This window comes from Poeciliopsis prolifica, unplaced genomic scaffold, assembly GCF_027474105.1.
Source record: "Poeciliopsis prolifica strain line A6 unplaced genomic scaffold, Auburn_PproV2 SCAFFOLD077, whole genome shotgun sequence".
In the NCBI taxonomy this organism is placed as follows: Eukaryota; Metazoa; Chordata; class Actinopteri; order Cyprinodontiformes; family Poeciliidae; genus Poeciliopsis; species Poeciliopsis prolifica.
The window spans coordinates 801707-819637 of NW_026562452.1; the positions used below are offsets into that span (position 1 = coordinate 801707).

General features: G+C 36.5%; 1 protein-coding gene across 1 annotated transcript; it reads right to left on the reverse strand.

Moving 5' to 3' along the window:
• Positions 1-732: 732 nt before the first annotated feature.
• On the reverse strand, positions 733-11264 carry mafk (v-maf avian musculoaponeurotic fibrosarcoma oncogene homolog K). The gene is made up of 3 exons (XM_055021545.1): positions 11101-11264; positions 3716-3794; positions 733-3631 (listed from the first exon to the last, which is right to left on the reverse strand). Exons 1-3 carry the CDS (start codon positions 11262-11264, stop codon positions 3197-3199), a joined length of 678 nt encoding a protein of 225 aa, XP_054877520.1. The 3' UTR covers positions 733-3196.
• Between the last annotated feature and the right edge of the window lie 6667 nt (positions 11265-17931).

Here is a 17931-nt window from a genome sequence, read left to right on the forward strand (position 1 = left end):
CTATGCTGTGAGACTACAAAAAACTTATTTTTCAAGCTAATTTGGCTAAAAAAGAAACTAGTTACTAAAACCATATTTGATTTTTGTCATCCTTTCTGTATTCTAGCCTATTCTCTACATGGCTGAATTTAAACAGTAGCTTGTAGACTGGCAAAGCTGGTGTTAAAAGCTTATTTAATCAGACATGTTAAAAAAAATCTAAAAGTTCTTACATTTTCATCATAATACTAGTTATTTATATATATATATTTCTCTATATATTTCTACATAGATATATATACTTATATATCTATATATATCTATATAAATATATATATGTACAATTCATATAAAAGTATTGGGTGGAAGGTAACTTAACTTCTGGATGTTGCCAAATATATTCACTATAAGAGGAAAGAAAAATGTCTGGACTAAGTTTTGTAAACATCAATGGCAGGAAGACAGCTGTGCCTTGTCTCACAAATAAATCTGTCCAGATTTCCGGCTAACATCCTTTCAATTTAATTGGAAAAATCTTTTTCTACTAATTTGCATGAAAGAAAAGACTATCAGGTGTCTGGATATAGTGATTGTGTATTAAATTCACCCAGAGAAAGGTTTGTCTCTTATTTGACGAAGGCATTTTTGATTTTACGTGGGAAAATGGGAAACAAGACGTATGACAATCAATCACCCAGTCTCGGATTCAAGTGTGTATAAATTGTTTTGAAGATTTACCACAAGAGGTCAGCATAATGCTTTGCATTTTATTTGACATGAATATGTAAAAATGTACTTATGCAAACAGAACACTATTGGTTTTGGCTTTTGGACTGAAACACACCATCACATTAACCGGTGTTAACTGTGCTGAATACATAAAGCACTAAAGCATTACCATCATTCAGTACATTTTAAAACCTGTGGTGTCTGTACCAGGTTTACATGTAAAACTTATGAACTCTTAAATGTTAAACGTTAAAGTTTAAAGACTCTGATACAATTTCATTTTCCAATTTTTCACAACACTTGTCTCTAGGTGGACTAAATGTGTGCTTTAAAATTTGCAATGACATCCATTTCACATATTCCTAACAATAGTGCATTACTAATAGTTTTAAATGAGCTTTCATTTGCCGTAACTGCAATTTTCACTGTTTGCAAGGCTGCAGAATATGAGCCATCTAAATGTAACTTTAAACAGTTAATTGTCGAGTATAAATACATAAAAGTTTTAAGTTATAAACACAGTTGTCTCGTAAATGTGAGTACAATTTGAAAACGGTCAGCTTCAATGTCACTAACTTCAGTGAGTGATTACACAGACACACACTCCAAGTGTAATGAAAGAAAAATAGATAATATATATACATATATATATATTTATATATTTTGTATGTGTATTGTATAAAACTGATATCAGAAAAAGAACAAAGGACATAAAAGAACTGGGTGAAAATTCAAGGAGTAAGAACACAGCAATGCCCCTGCTTAAACAAAATAAAATCACAGCAGGTTGTACAGCAGCATAGTTCCCCATTCTGTTCTTTGCAACTTTTGAACAGGGGAAGAACAGTCATGTCTTCTTAGGCAAGAAAAAATCCTGACATGAGCAGTCTCTATTGCATTGACTCCAATTTAGGAATGGATCCTCTGTAGGAACAGCTTGTTTTCAAGTCATATTTATATTTAAATAATGCAAGATGTTCATAGAGAGAAAGGCATTTACTGCATTTAATATACGTTTTTTGTCAAGACGGGCGTCAGGAGTTTCTCTTGTAGAAGAGTGTGTCAAATGCAAAGTAAATAGCTACTGGTTGTAAAAAAGAAAAAAAAAATTAACAAAATACCAACACCGGCGGCAGCAGCACTTCTTGTGACCCAGCGGTAGGAATGATTTTTTTTTTTTTTATGTCTGGACGGAGTTTATTTAAGTGACAACATTACAAGCAGAGGATTTGTCACCTTTAATCTGTAATATACAGGAAGAAAGTTGATTTTTGTAAGGACTACTTTCATTATCACTATATCCAATATGGATTACCCACCAAACATTGCAAGTGCAGCAAAGTATACCATCCTTCCTAAATTTAGACTTTCACTAAATATTCCCATCACATCGTCATCACACATTTAAGCCCCAGTACATAGAAGAATAATTTTTGGTACATTGTTGCTTCTTGTAATTTACTTTATACTGTATTGTTACAGTCATAAGTGCTATAATAAAGTAAGTTCTATTATTTCAAGAAAATTTTGCTCAATCTGCTTTCCAAGCACATTCAAATGTAAAAAGTTGTAAGAAGAGTTGCAAAAAGGCTTAAAACCTGTTAATGTTACCAAAAAAAAGACAGGGGCCCATAAAATAGCCATCAGAATTACATCCAACACTTCCCAAACAAACTTTACAATGCCTTTAATATCTTTTAACCTTTTTGACAAAATAATCTAAAATGATTAACAAATTAGGACCTTTAGGTATGTTTCATAATTGAAGCAAACATGGAGGAGATATCCTCTAGATTTGGCAATGCTTTCCAATTACTGTTACCGGCACCAGGGTTTTCCTAACATGAAACACAAATATATGTTTGTCAGTTTTCCCCTTAACAGCTTCTATTATAGATTAGCATAAGCTAAACAAGCTCAAGAACAAATGAAAATCTGAGAAAACTTCAATTTCATCCACGTCTTTTATCACTGTAAACTATTGAGAAACTTCTAGATTTTAATCCTGGGAAATTTAACACCTTATTGTGCTGAACAGCATGTTAGTTGATTATTTATAGATCTTTAAGGCAACAGCTTCAAAATTGACAATGTTTATGAAAATTTACACAAATATCAAATAACTATACTCCCATGAAGTCAAATCATTCGTATTTTATGTTCCGCAGCATCAAGTATTACACCGGTAAGACAGATTGTAATAAACCTCTACCATCAGTCACAGAGGTAGGGTCACAGAGGCCCAATACCCTGCCGGTGCTGGGGGTTGGGATGGAGTTGTGAACAGTGTGCAGACAGTATAGATTGTGTAAGAGGCAGGCGAACGGAGACAGAACTGTGAATGCAGCATTACGTGACAGAGCTTGGCACCCAATCCTTCAATCTAACAAACTACTGAGGATCCTCTCAGTAGAGGATGACTGGGTTCAGGATGCATCAGAGCCAGCAAAGACCAGGCAAAAGAAGGGAAAGCCCAGTCTTGTCAGCACTAGGAGGGAGCTGAGAATGGAGTAGGGCTGGTGTTGTGGTTAGCGGACTTGACAATGGTGATGACGCTGGTGGTGGCCACTTTGCCGGGTGAGATTGGCCCCCTGGTTACAGTCCTGGCGAAACACTGTAAGGCCTCGTACTTAGCTCGCAGCGCATCCAGCTCCAGCCTCATGCTGGCATTCTCTCTGGCCAGCTTGTCCACCTCCTGCTGCAGCTCTGTCTTTTGTCTCTCCAGCTCTTCCTTCTGGGTGACACGCTTGATGCGACAGCTGGCTGCATAGCCTCGGTTCTTCAGGGTCCGTCGCCGCTGCTTCAGCCGGACGACATCTTCCTTCGTCAGTCCACGCAGGTGCTGGTTTAGCTCCCGCACTGACATGGCCACCAACTCATCGTCACTAAGCGCCGGGGCATTCTCGCCCGTCTCCTTCTTGACCTGACGGAGGTAGGAAGTGAATAAAGAACAACTCCACATGCAAACGTAATTCTACAAAACAGTTCTTAAATTCATGAGGCTTACCCTTAAAGCTTTGCTTGTCTTGAAATGAGTCGTCATTCCCTGCATGCAGAAAACTGACCAGAACCTCACAGAAGTTGCACTGGAAATGAAATGGATAAAAACAAACTATTTAACTTCAACTAGCTGGAGAGCAACATGTTAAAGGTGATTGGCAACACATTTCGTTAACCTTATCGGTACCAGCTACCCATTCCACTTTTGTCAATGGACAATTTTCAGAGTTGCCAAATTTGATTCATTTGGACTGAGAATATAGATTTTCTTTCCATTTCTCACTCTGCCCAGACAAATCTCACTCCTTATAATTAAACCTGTTCTGGAATGGTCAAAATCACCAGTTTTTGATGCCATTTGTTTTAGAATAATGAGCTAAACTATTGCTAAACATCTGAACAACATACAATTATTTACTTTTGGAAATAAAGCTTATTCATTTATATATCTGATTTTATATAACTATAAAATTCTAATATAACACCTATACAAGTCTAAAAAACATTTAATTGCTCTTCATCAGCAAAACCTATCGCATTGGCTAAAAGCAACACCTGTTCATATAAAATCTTATATGTTTATAAACTATTTTTCATGTATGTATAGACTAGGTTAATTGAAATTTGGTAATTTCACTTTATTGAGTAAAGACTGACAAATGCCCCAATCTCACTATAAGCTTTACCGAAGACTAGGTCTCCATAGTTCATTACATCTTTTTTTCACATTGTAACAATTTTGACAGTAGCTTTTCTACACATTCCAGCAGATGGCAGCAAGCCTCCACGTTAACCTCATCAGTTTTTGACAGCGTTTGTCTTTTCTAAGAGTGATGTGAGCCCAACTTGTTCATTAGAACAAGCAGAAATAAAACAGCTAAGCCCCACCAGGTTTGTCTTTCACAGAACTCTAAAGATTTAAACTTTCTGTGTCTGCCAGAGCTGTTTTTTTTAAGCCCCCGTGGCACTTATTATACAGCGAAACAGGTTTCTCAGGCTGCTCTTATGACTAAAGAACAAGAAAAAGAAAAGGGGAGAAAAAACTGAGCAAGTGTGGCACACATCCATCCCCCCAAGGCTCCATTTCAGAACCTGCAGACCAGCCTGACTGGGAGTTCACTGTTCCATGCTCCACAGCTACCATGGAAACACCCTGTGAATGGGCGTGGGAGCGTGAGTCACATGGTCAGCAAAAGGGTAAACAACTCTCATTCATAACCGCAGTATGGCCCTTAGATAGTGTTAACAAAAAACTCAAACTTGCTTAAATCTGATCATAACACTCTCTCTTAGACTTAGCTTCTGTGATATTCCTCTTAATTTTACCAGTTAGCTTGTATCTCATCTTTTGCAGAGTTGTTTAATCGTTTAGTATGGTGTCTGTGGGTCTACTGTCAGGCTGCACTGCTCTACTCTTTCATCCCACATCAGTATAACATTTGCAGTTATGCTGAACTTTATAGAGGAGTACAGCGGTGGAAAATTCCAGGAGGGAGAATGTCACAGGGAAATAGTTTCCTTTACAGTCAGTGATGTATTTTTGTTGCGAGACAATGTAGTCTATCGATTTAAGGCCGTCTCTCTCCGGTTGGATCCTCTTACATTGGGCTTTCCTGAACTGCTCCATGCCCTTATTTAACTCTAGTGGATATTTTTAGCTCACACTGCTGACATAAAATTCTGCCAACTAAACAAATCTAGGAGAGTATGTGATAAGTGATACTTCAGAGAGAGAACAAATATCCTCTACTGCACTTTGAAATGTAGCTTTCAGCAGAAAAAAGCGTTTTAGGTGCTAGGGGGCTCACTTCGTGATATTTATCATGTTTTCACATTTTAGGCTATTAATAGGTCTATGCTAATTCAGGAGTTTGTAAAATGCGGTTGAAAACTGCATAGAAATGAAACTGAAAAACAACCGCGCTACTCTGAAACATCAAGAACTTCCTTTAGAATAGTTAAGCGGAAAATAAACAGAAGCAAAATGCATGAAAGATGCTAAACTATGTGTGTGCAAACATCTGTTTAGAGTTCTGAGAACTATCTGGTCTAATGTCTCATTAACAGAGCATTGCATTATTGATATTTTAGAAGCTTTAAATATTGACGGAGGAATAAAATAAAGTGTTTCCTGAAAGAAATTGGTCTGGAGCAAGACAATTTTGAATAGTATTGTGTAAAAAGGGATCCCTTGTAACATTTGTTGCCTTGAAAGTCTTGGAAAAGTGGCGTAGGGCCTCCCCTTCTTCAAAAGGGGCCTCCGACCAGAATCCGAGTTGTTGCCCTGAAATTCTTTTGCAACTTGCACTCTGGTATGGTTTTCATAATCAGGTTTCCTCAGAGGGAAAGTGGCAATTATGTCACACAACCAAATCCACTCATAAAGACGAGACACAAACAAAACATGGCTTCTTAGATCAGGTTTTCCATAAGGCAGTCTGAGTAAATTCCTCAAAGCAAAGCCGCAGATGGCGGGTAAAAAAAAAAATCAACAACTAAAAACTAAATTGCTTTCCTGACTGAGCACACATGTGCAAACCCTAACATGCATATGGATAAATCTTCTTGGAAGAGAGAAAGCATGTATTGTGAAATATGTTTTGTGATGTACTCGTGTATGAGGTAGAGCTCACAATATAACCACCCTGAGCATAATGGTTGCAAAAATTCCAAAATGTCTGGAATTCAGAAGGGTCTCACATCCACTGCTTGCCCAAACAAATCACCCGCAGCCTTTCCACATGTGTGCAAGTAAACACTTCACCATCACTCTTTGAGGAAGGAAACATAAACAATACTTTTAACTCTCAGAGTCCATATGTTTCATCACTGCAGAAGCATGTCTCATGACTAATAGCTAAGGATAACTTTTACTCAGCAGCACTAGAGAGAGCTGGGCACATTCTTAGTGAATCTGTTTAAACTTTTAAATGTATAACTAAAACTTTGTCCCCCCAGATGACTGATAAAAAATCAGCTTAAATGTTTTCTGTTATTGGAATTCTGGCATTGCCAAAAAAAATTTTTGGTAATGCCAGAGCAAGATTTTCTTGGCAGATTATTTATTTCATTTATTTAATTTTGGAAGGTTAGACATATTAAATTTTAATTTCAACACAGAATCAAAAAGCCATACTTCCTGTATTTGCAACTGCAATTTGTCTTTTTTTGTGCCACTTTTGGAGTCATGGCTTCTTCCTCTGAGTGCTCTTTTAGATCATTCAGCACAGGACTTGTTACTCTGCAGATAATCAACTGATCTTGCCAATTTCAGCCAGAATCTTCATTTGCTTTTAATATAAGATTGACAGAGCTACACAACATATTGTTTCACAGTCATCAGAATATCAGTTAGTGCAACAGATTGCAGTATTTCATGATTTCTATGTAAATACATATAGACATGTAATCATTTTACATAATTTAAAAGGAAGTTTATAAATCAATGAAATCATCAGCTGGGTTTGTTCAGACTATTTACAGGTATACTAGAACAATCTCAATTCCAAATTTGAAGTACCAGTAAATAATTTTTTTTTTTTAAATGCAGTTTATTAGAAGGAAGAGACACTTACAATCTTGTAACATCAAAAAGCCAGCACTTAACATTAGCACAAGAAGGCAAATGGAAACAAGACAAATTAATCCAAAACAACTTGATTCAAAGAGAGGTTCAGTAAACTTTTCCACATGATCAGTGACACCAACTATTACCAAATCTTGGTTACAGCATGATACTGTGGGGCCCAGTCGCCTCCTTAAAACTTATCTAAAGAGTTATGAGCTCATATTCTGGAGCTAAAAAAGAGCTGACTTGTCTTTGTTCTTTTTTTAAGTCTGAAGTAAACAGAAAACATATTTGTCTAGACTCTTCTACGAAAGCTTTTCCCACACTTATTCAAGAATGCAAGGAGATTTTTACTCCCGACTGACGTGCGTGGCACTCTACTGTTTCTCCAGCACAGCACATTTGGTGGGATGTTATGCAAAGGAAACGGAGAGCATAACTGCATGGTGAGTCATGCTGTTTACGGGTAAAAGCGACGACCAGCGGCAGGGAATCACACCCTCCTGATCTGACGTTTCCTGGAAAATCCCGTTGTTTCACAGAGAGGAAGGAAAAGTACAGAGAACTTTGGAAATAGTTGCTACGATCAGACGGAACCTTTGTGCGGAAAGGGAGGAGGACACACGGAAAAGATATTCTCCCAGACACTGGGATAGAAATGTTAGGAATGCAGGGAGGAAACACGCACTTCTATTCACTTTTTTTACACTCACATTAAATATGAGTGAGCATTAAATAATCATGAGCAAGGTTTCATACATTAAATGTAGTGAATAGTTGACAGGTTTTTCTGCATCTTTTAAAGCAATAAAAAGACTGCCACTTTGAATGTTTTAGATTAATTGTATGCCCTGCTGATCACCTTTTATTCTCACCAGAGCAGTTAGAAGCCACTATTTGAGGCACTCAAAGAAAGATGCCTCAAAATAGATAAAACCCAGAATCAGCCCGCAGCATATGCGTCACATGTGGCTTCTGAGGGTCCCCCAGTAACTGGGGGAAATAATTTAAAATAGCAGTGAATATTTCGCAGGTCAAGTTGAGAAACATAATATCGCCATAAAGAAAAAGTGAAACAAGACAGCAGTTTAATGATTGATAAAATAATAGTAATTCTCTGAAACTGCTACACCATTTTTGAGGTTGAGGTTTTTTTTTAAGATGGTAAAAGTTTATTTTGCTTTTGGCCTAGCATTGCTTAGCTAGAACTTTAAAGAAAATCTGATCTGTTAAGCAAAATAAAAGAGAGTTATGTCCTGCTGGTACATAACTCTCTGCTCATGTCTGTTCAGTAAAACTCTGTTTAAATATATCTTAACTCTCCTTTTAAGGGATTAGTTCGGGCTCATTAGTTACCTTCAAAAGAAGCTGTGGCAAACTCTGACAGCAAAACAAAAACATGCTCGGCATAAATGAGAAATTAGGAAGGTGCAAAAAACTCTCTGGCCTGGACATGAAGATGACTGCTTTGACCTTGACCTATCAGTTTGAAAGTTTTATTTTCAAGACCACTTTGATAAAGTGCTTAAGTTATTCCTCATTTGGTTGGCGAGCAACATGGGTAAAAGTACTGATGAGGCCTACTTAAACTTTAAATAATTTAAATGGCAATTTTTTTATGCTCTTTGGAAAAAAAAATAACCGTAGGAGTGACAACATAGTAACATAGGAACAATTTATAAGTGATGCAAGAATACTGAGCTGGCCAATAGTTTAGCTATCAGCACTGACGTTTCCTGTTAACACATTGATCACCTCTAGATCAAACCTAAAATAGTCTCTTTAACATAAACAGGAAAATCCTACACCAAACAGATATTCCTCAAAGAAAGAAATTGTCCAAAAATAAACCAGAGATTCTTTAAATCAATTTATTTTTACCCTAATTGCATATTTGTTTGTTAAGGCCCATGATTTTTTAAAACTTTTGTTTATAAAAGCAAAAAGATAAATAAATTTAAAAAATAGAATTAATAGATTTTGTTCTTGTTCTCACAATTACAAGTTGGACGTGAGCTGGATGTATTACCACACCCTTTGACATTAATGGGGCAGTGGTGGAAATTAGCCCACGGGTCCCTGAACAACCTGAGGCCGTTGAAACATTACAAGCTTGTTAGTTGAAAGGAACCTTTTAGGACTTTAAGAGGAAAAGCATAGAAAAACGATTCTGTTTGCAATTTTAGGTGGCAGAGAGAACTGTTTCAGGAAGAAAAACACATCTTCATTCAATTATCTTATTTTTCCTGTTTATATCCCACTTTGCACCTCCAACAGTATTAAAAATGCATGATGTTGAAAGGTAATTATCAACAAAACTTCTTTTATTCCATTAAGAGGAGCAAAACACATCACAGTGAACATGTTCCATGTGAATCATACCATAAGTGACCACAAATATTTCACTTTCACAACATTTCACCTCAATGCCTTGTGCAATCAGAGGTAATGATTTCATTATATATATATATATATATATATATATATATATATATATATATATATATATATATATATATATATATATATATATATATATTATATATATGGTTGGGGGGGGGACTTCTCCTCAAGTGCTTTGGTGGCACAATGAGTCAGCTGTTGCAAGTTCTGCCTCCAAAAAAACACATCATCACTTTGGTGACTGAGCCACATGTTAACCTTATGACAGCGCAATACACACGCTACCCCCTCCCTCCTCCAGGCTGAAAGGCGCCCACCAGAAACAAAAGTGAATCAGAACATCCTCCTGGCTTTGAATCTGTGGCAGATCTCAGTGGAATAAACCATTGAGAGACAAATATTTTCCATTTATTAATCACTGGACCACAAGTCCAAAATGTTATGCAGAAGATAATGCAGAAGTAATGAGAATCATGTGCCATTGTGTCATTGGCCCAAACATGATCTCTCCCTTATCTTGGCCCAAGAAATTACAATTTCTGTCCCCCAGAAATTGTAATAAAGCAAGAGATAAAATAACGGCACTTGTTTCATTTGAGTGATTTATTGTTTGTGGAAATTTGCGCCTTCCTACCCCTCCTCCCTCCTGCAATGGACTAGTCAGCCCCGGTGGTCTCTGGTGCCCTTTCTCCCACATGTCTGTAATGCAGACCACGTGTTGATTCCGATGTCAAAAAGCGTAGGCTGGCATTTTGCATCCTAGAGACCTATTATCGAGGGCTGAGTGTCAGATACAACCATTGAGGTTGTGAAGAATAGTTTCAGCAGAGACAGGTGGAAATTCTTGGATAATTTCACTTCCATTTTTCTTAAAACCCTGATCCGACTGGCGATATTTTTTTATTGAAAAGCACGGCCATTATCAAAAATTTAAGTGTTTTTAATTTGTAGGTCTTGTCATTTTTAAGTGAGTAGCTTTGACGCAATGCTTTTAGAGGCTATTTTTAATATTTTCATAGGCTTCAGACATGCAAATTAGTTTACAATAAAACCTAAAGGACAATAAATTTAAGTCATTTTTATGACTGTAATTTAACAAAATAATAATAATAAAAAAAGAGGGAAAACATCCTCAGCAGTTCTGGTAATTTTCTCACTTCAAATGCAATCACTTTCTGTGCACTATTTTCTTTTCTCCAGCACCAACACGTGTCCTCTCGGCTCAAACAATCCACAAAGTCAACATAAACTTCCAGAACCACTACCGTTGAGCTTCCTAACCGGCCACTGAATCCAACACCAGCGTGTCTGCGCCTGTACATCAGCGTGACAGATTTCAGCAATTTTCTAAGGAATGTCAAAACATATTCTAGAAGAGCAAAAAGAAAAGAAAAAAAAAGAAAAAGAAAAAACAACCATACCTCTGTGAACGCGGATATGTGTTGACGGGGATGCGTAAAGGTGGCGGAGTAAGTTTCCTATCCAAGCGGCGAAGTGAGTTGACCCAGTCGGCGAGACGCGGCAGGAGGGTAGTGGTGTATCCTCGTACTGAATTAACTACAAAACAACAACAATGTACCAACATTCCACGCTCTGCTTCCGCAAGCGCTCACGTCACCGATTCCTCGTGACCGCCCCCTCCATTCATGAAAATAACTTTCTGCTGACGTCAGTCTAGGGAGGGGGGCCCGGGGCTGGGGGAAGGCCAGAAATAGAAGACAGATACTGCTGGCAACCGCTTTTGCTTACTTTACAAAACAAATCAAAGTCGCTTTGCCAGGAGACACTTTCGCAGTTTACTTGCTGTACTTGCTCTGTCCGCCAGACGAGCAGCCAGTTCTGGGAGCGGACACTTTCATGGGCAGGTTTGAACTACAAGGTATTCAAAAATGTGCTTTAACGGAGGGAAAACAGCGACGCCCCCCTCCCCACCCCCTCCGTCTGCCTTTGGGAGCAGCAGCATTCCATTCCTGGGGAAAGTATGCAGAGTAGTAGCCCAGAAGTCACAGGATTTCTCTTATTTTAACTGCAGCATGTGGCGTCACTGCTATTTTGGGTAATTAACTACTGACCTTAAATATGTTAAGCCATATAAGGCTGAAACTTTTATTGATTTGCCGGTTCAGCTTTTCAGTTAAAAACAATCTGATTTATTTGACACTAGTAATAAAAAGAATAAAATCACTCTATTTACACTTTAAACACCTATATAGAACTCACCCAAATTATAAGCAGACTTTGTCTCTACATGGGGCCTTGCTGGCCTATGGGTCCAAGACCACTTGAATTTGCACAACAGCTCAAGGTTGCAACTTTGAGCTTTTATACTTTTTGACCATCATTTCATTTGTGACTTTTGTCTCTTTCAAAAAGGTTCCTCCAACCATATGACATTCTACATGAACCAGGTATCGGTTCATTTAAAGTATTTTTTTCTCTATTTGCTTTTGACCTGCAAATAAGGAAAGAGGTTATGTGACTTTGCTAAGTATATTTCACACATTAGATTTATTTTAGTTTGATCAGGAGACATAAGTTGTATTTAAAAAAATAAAACATAAAATGATCCAAACTGGGGTCAAAACAGCAATCAGTGCAAGTAAGATGAAATGAAGAATATTCAGTAAAATAATACACAATTAAATTAAACTATGTATTGTCACGATTTAAAGCTACCAGGACAAATTAATTGATAAACAATGGTAATGGAGTTGACGAGTTTATATATTTTTTTACTGGAATGGCAGCATAATTGATGAAATGACAATTTTTTGGAATGAATATGCTCAAATGCACCACCAGTGATTTACTTCGCACATTAAACCATCTTTAGAATTTGAAAGTTGCAAGTTGCTGGTTTGTTAATTTGTTCATGAACACACTGTCACTGTTTGTTGGTAGAGGTCAGTGAGTAATAGTCTGGTTTATTTGCCTTTGAACTAAACATTAAAACTTCCTTCATCCTATGTTGAGTGTAGTTGGAAGAGAACCCCCAAAAGGAACTCTACTCTGGGCCACAAACAGCATTTGGCCTTGCTTATGAGGCACACAGTCAAAATCAACAAAGGAAGGGATTTTCCCCCTTTAAAAACACTAATAATTTTGCATTACTTTGTTTATATAAATACTTATCCTTTAAACTTGTGAAATAATTTGTTCTGTAAAGTGTCACCTCTTTGCACCTTGCAGAAATAAATTGTAGTTCTCTGTAGAGTGCGTGTGCGTGCGTGTGCGTGCATGTGCGTGTGTGTGCGCGTGTTCGTTTGTCATTGACCATTTAAGGTCACTGTTTCATTATTGAAACTATTTTACTCTGTGATGCTTATTTTTTTATGACACTATGTTTAGCAGCAAATGAGGAAATGCAGAAAAAAAATCTGTCACACTCACATAGTCACATGCATAATGTTATCCTAACCTTTAGATACTCCTTGACATATGCCTGATTAGTAATTGCTGAATTGGATTTTGTAATTGCATTTATTTGGACAAATAGAAACAAAGCAAGCATGCCTTTTACTTGTGATTTTGGTCTGTTTTTTCCAGATTACTTACATTAGAGGAAAATATTTATTAGCAGCAAGATTTTGAACTTACAAAGGAATGTCTGTCCAGGATCCATAGCCATATTCCGGTGAAACTGACTTTTCTTTTAGTCAGTTTCACCAGAATATGGCTTTGCACCATACTGACAGGTTGTCAAGTTTTGATTTATCTTATATGACTCCGAAGAACGGTATCTTTTTCTAAATCACACATGGAATCAGTTGTTTGCTGAAGATGGTGAGTCTGATTATTGCTTATGTATTGCAACATGTTTTAAATCCAAATGGCACTTGAACCTGATGACTAACAGTCTTTTGTTTGCTCAGCTTGTATCACCGCCTCATTAACCACAAGCAGCACCACAGCATTTCCTGTATGTAACAGTCAGACAGATGCTAGGGTTGTTGAGCTGATCCACCTCTGCTTTTTTTTTTTTTTTCAACATAGAGTTAAATTTAAGAACAACAACTCTGAATATTTAGATTTGGAATCTGAATCAATTTCATATATAGAAACTTTATACATGTTTTGAAAAACAAACGTTTTCTCACAATTTGTGGAAGTGGTAATATGCTGATAAAGTGACTTATGGAGATATTAAAGTTCATAACAATGTGAGCACATTAACATTGAGATATGTTGCACTATTCCATAATTTGAGCTGGGTGCATTGTTGTGCACTCAGTTTTATGACTGGCAAGTGACAAAAAGTAGTCCTGGGTATACCAAAGCTGCTGCTGCTGCTGCTGCTGCTTTGCATCAAAAGGGGTCATTTTGACATGGTTTAAGTATCAAAACTTCATGAACTTCTACCTTTGGAGGTTTTCTACCTCTATTCCACAAGGAAGACAGAGTGCTGATTAGAGATTAATATATCCCTTAGAAAAAGCTTTAAAGTGTTGTTAGAGACACTGAGGGATTTGAAATTCCCTAGTTACCTTTACAGCTAGACCTTAGTCAAACAGAAGAGAGTAAATATGAGGAGGAATGGAGGAAGGAGATCAAACAAAATAGCATACAATCTGGATGAATCTGGATAAACCAAAGAGGAGATAAGATTGCATTATTTTGCACATACTGATATAGTATAGATTAGATGACATTGAATCACAATAAACAACATGAATTTCAAAGTCTATGGTTCAGATGGCATCTGATGGGATCATAAACAATGATAGACCACCCAGTTTGAAATTTTATTGTAAACTACATTAAATTTGATGAGGAGAAACACTAAACGTGGAATAAATACTTGATGAGATGGGATCATAAACAAATTAGAGGTTATCCAACATGGAATTTTATTATTAAATTATTTAGAATTGTGTGAATTATACCACTCTACTGGACTATATCGGAGATGAAATATATATTTCTTAATTAAGTAGAGCAAAATTGATGAAAGGCTTTGCACCATACTGACAGGTTGTCAAGTATATATATATATATATATATATATATATATATATATATATATATATATATATATATATATATATATATATATATATATATATATATATATATATATATATATATAGATATATATATATATATATATATATATATATATATATATATATAAAATTTGATACACATTTGGATTTTTTCTCATCCACCGCGGGGTGGTTCTTATCCTCTGAGCTCGGGTCCTCTACCAGAGGCCTGGGAGCTTGAGGGTTCTGCGCAGTATCTTGGCTGTGCAAGGACTGCACATTTCTGGACTGAGATGTCTGATCTGTTGTAGCCACTGCTCCAGTTTGGGGGTTACTGCCCCGAGGGCCCTGATGACCACAGGCACCACTGTGGTCTTCACCTTCCATATATAATATGGTCTGTTTTAGTAATGAGATATTAGTCTTGGCTAAAGATAAGTTCACATAAATTGAAAGGAGGTTTAGACTGACGTGTTCAAGTCATATTTTAATCTAATGTCAATGAAAAAAGCTGAGAAAAAATTGTGAAACATATAGACTGAATCTGAAGAAACATGCAGAGTCAGCGCATCACAAAAAGAGATAAGATCAAGCATCTGTGGGAATATTTATGAAATTCTGCATCAGTCAGATATCCAGCTGCTCTTTCAATTGAACACTGTCTTGCTGGAGCAAGCACAGTAATGGGACAAAATAAACAAATATGTTCAACACATAGTGCACATTTTAAAAATCTACTCCAGAATCTACCTTTTTTTTTTTTTCCTGTTGGTTTCTCTGTCTGTGGGGTCTGCTTTCCTTTCTGCCAGTTTTGGATTACAGGAAGTAACACTGACTCACAAATCTTTTTTTCTCTCTGACTCAGACTGTTGAAGGCAGAAATCTGATCTGGTTGAAAGAGGCCCTCTGTTGTAAAGAACTCTTTTTTGTGACTTCTGAGGGCACTAGATTGAAGCAAAATATCAATGTTTAACTTGCAAGATTTTTTAAGCTGATTAAAGCATTGAAAATGAAATGCGTAATGTAAAAATATTTTTTAAAGTAAGTTTTGATTAGGTTTTCTCAGACACAGCTTGCTTAAAAAAATACTTGGTACATCAGAAGGCTGCTTCTGGCGCACTATGAGCCATACGTCATCCTTAAAGCTGAAGAATTGTTTTTTTGCACACTTGTAGACTCCCAGAGTGACACAAGATTTAATTTGGAGCACTTATTGGACATTCCACTGACTTCACCAAAATGTGTTTCATATAAAAACACTTTACGTAACCAACTGGCAGCACAGAACTGCATGGAAAGGAACATGGTGGGGTTACAGTAGCAGTGGTGGCAACAGCAGCAACTGGAGAAGCCTTTGTGGATTTATTTCAGTGCTACAAGGTTCTGCTTCGTCACTACTATTAAATTAACAATATAGAAGGTTATGGTATTGGAATCTTCATTTACGCAGTTCAGTGGGAAGATGGGAAAGTCTTTCCATACTGAACCATCTTGTCACAGCTGAGTAAGCCTCAAGGAATTAACAAATCACTTCCACTGACCAAGGGTGGGAACAAATATGAACATGAAGGAAAAGAAGAGCTCTAATACTTCGGTTTTGTTTTCCCAGAACAGAGACTTTGTGAGTGATGCATAAAGGTGAAAGCTCTGTTAATAATTTGTAGATATTGTGTTATATTAAAAACCTCATTTGAAATAATTTTGATCTCTTTTGACAAAGTGAAGTATTTTTGCTTTGTTTAGAAACTTTTAGATCTAGTTTGGCTCTTATCTCACTCATGTTGATACAGTAATATCGTAATTTCTGTATTGAATATCTGATTCAATTCTCAATACACCATGATATGCAGTGTATGACAGAAACATAAATTTAAGAAGGCTGATATGCCAAGTAAAAATGCTAGTCTAGAACACCTTAAATGATATATCTAAATACAGTTTTGCTTCTTTTTGTAATAATATCTGGGGTTTTTTTATGACAGAAGTCAATCAGAGATAAATATTCTGCTGCTCCGTAAAGTTACTCAATCAAAAGAAGCTGCTTCTACAGATGTGAAGGTTCAGAGTGTGCTCTTTTGTTGTCTCATAAAATTATGGATACTGTTAAAGAAATTCTTAAAACTTGGATCTTTCAAACAGAAATTCTAGTCTGTGTCCATCAGGCAATAGGACAGCTAGCAGCTTAAATTACTTCTTACTCCTGATTTAAGTGTGATTATCTTCAACATTACATGAGAGTTAAGTTATATGTAAAAGATTCATTCACAGAAAGTGTAGTTTGGAGATGGAAGGAGAAAGATATATATATATATATATATATATATTTCTTCTTCAGATAATGATCTAATGAGTATGACATTCATTTGAGTTTAGGCCCCTTCAGACAGTCCTTTTAAGAAGTAACTTTTTTCTGTATTTACAGGTAAATGTTTTTGTCTCCATCAGGTTTGCTCAACAGGAGACTGAAATTAACTATGTCTAGCTTCCATTCCCATTTTCAAAAGAATCATCCCCATGCATAATGCTGCCAACACCCTGTTTGATTGTGGCTATTTTTTTCAAGGTGATGACATATGCTAGTTATATGCTATAACAATACTGCGTACATTGTTATCTGTCATGAGGGAATCAAGTGTGTTTTACAACAAAGGGATGCAGAAAGCATTAGAGAGGGATGAGGAGAGAGAGACAACAGTGACACAAAAAGCATTGATTTCAAACTTTAATTGTGATGTATAAAAAGCTTTTCCAAGCCCTGACTCAATCATAAAACTGATTGCATGACTCATGTTTTGTGGCGATTGATAGCTGAAGTGATTAAGGGCACCTCTGCCCACACAAATTATAGGAGTGGCTTCAAGAGGCTCCTATCAAATGATACTTTGAATCATTTGAATGTGATTCAAAGTAATCTAGAATATTTATATACTTTTTTAATGTTATTATTTTTATTCAGCCTTTCTTACATTGTCACAAAACCATACCAATTTAAGTTCAAACTTAAAGGGATTATTCATCCATCTGGATGCTTACTATACACATTTGACCCCAAATATGTTTTGATCATTCAAGATAAAAAAGTTGATTTATATTTTTTTTTCATCAACATTTTATGTTTTTACTGCCCTCTTATGTTTATTATGCATAAGTACATTCATTTTGTGAACGTCATAGTACGTCATTCTGTGAGCGAGTCTCTGGGCATGAGGATGGGTAAGTATAATACTGCCACCTGGTGGACACATTGAGTAACTATACATTGAGTAACAT

Coding starts and splice junctions, on each gene's coding strand:
- mafk (XM_055021545.1), bottom strand. CDS start 11,264: ATGTTGGTACATTGTTGTTGTTTTGTAGTTAATTCAGTACGAGGATAC. Junction 3,795..11,100: donor ACATATCCGCGTTCACAGAG/GTATGGTTGTTT, acceptor TTTCATTTCCAG/TGCAACTTCTGTGAGGTTCT. Junction 3,632..3,715: donor AGACAAGCAAAGCTTTAAGG/GTAAGCCTCATG, acceptor TACCTCCGTCAG/GTCAAGAAGGAGACGGGCGA.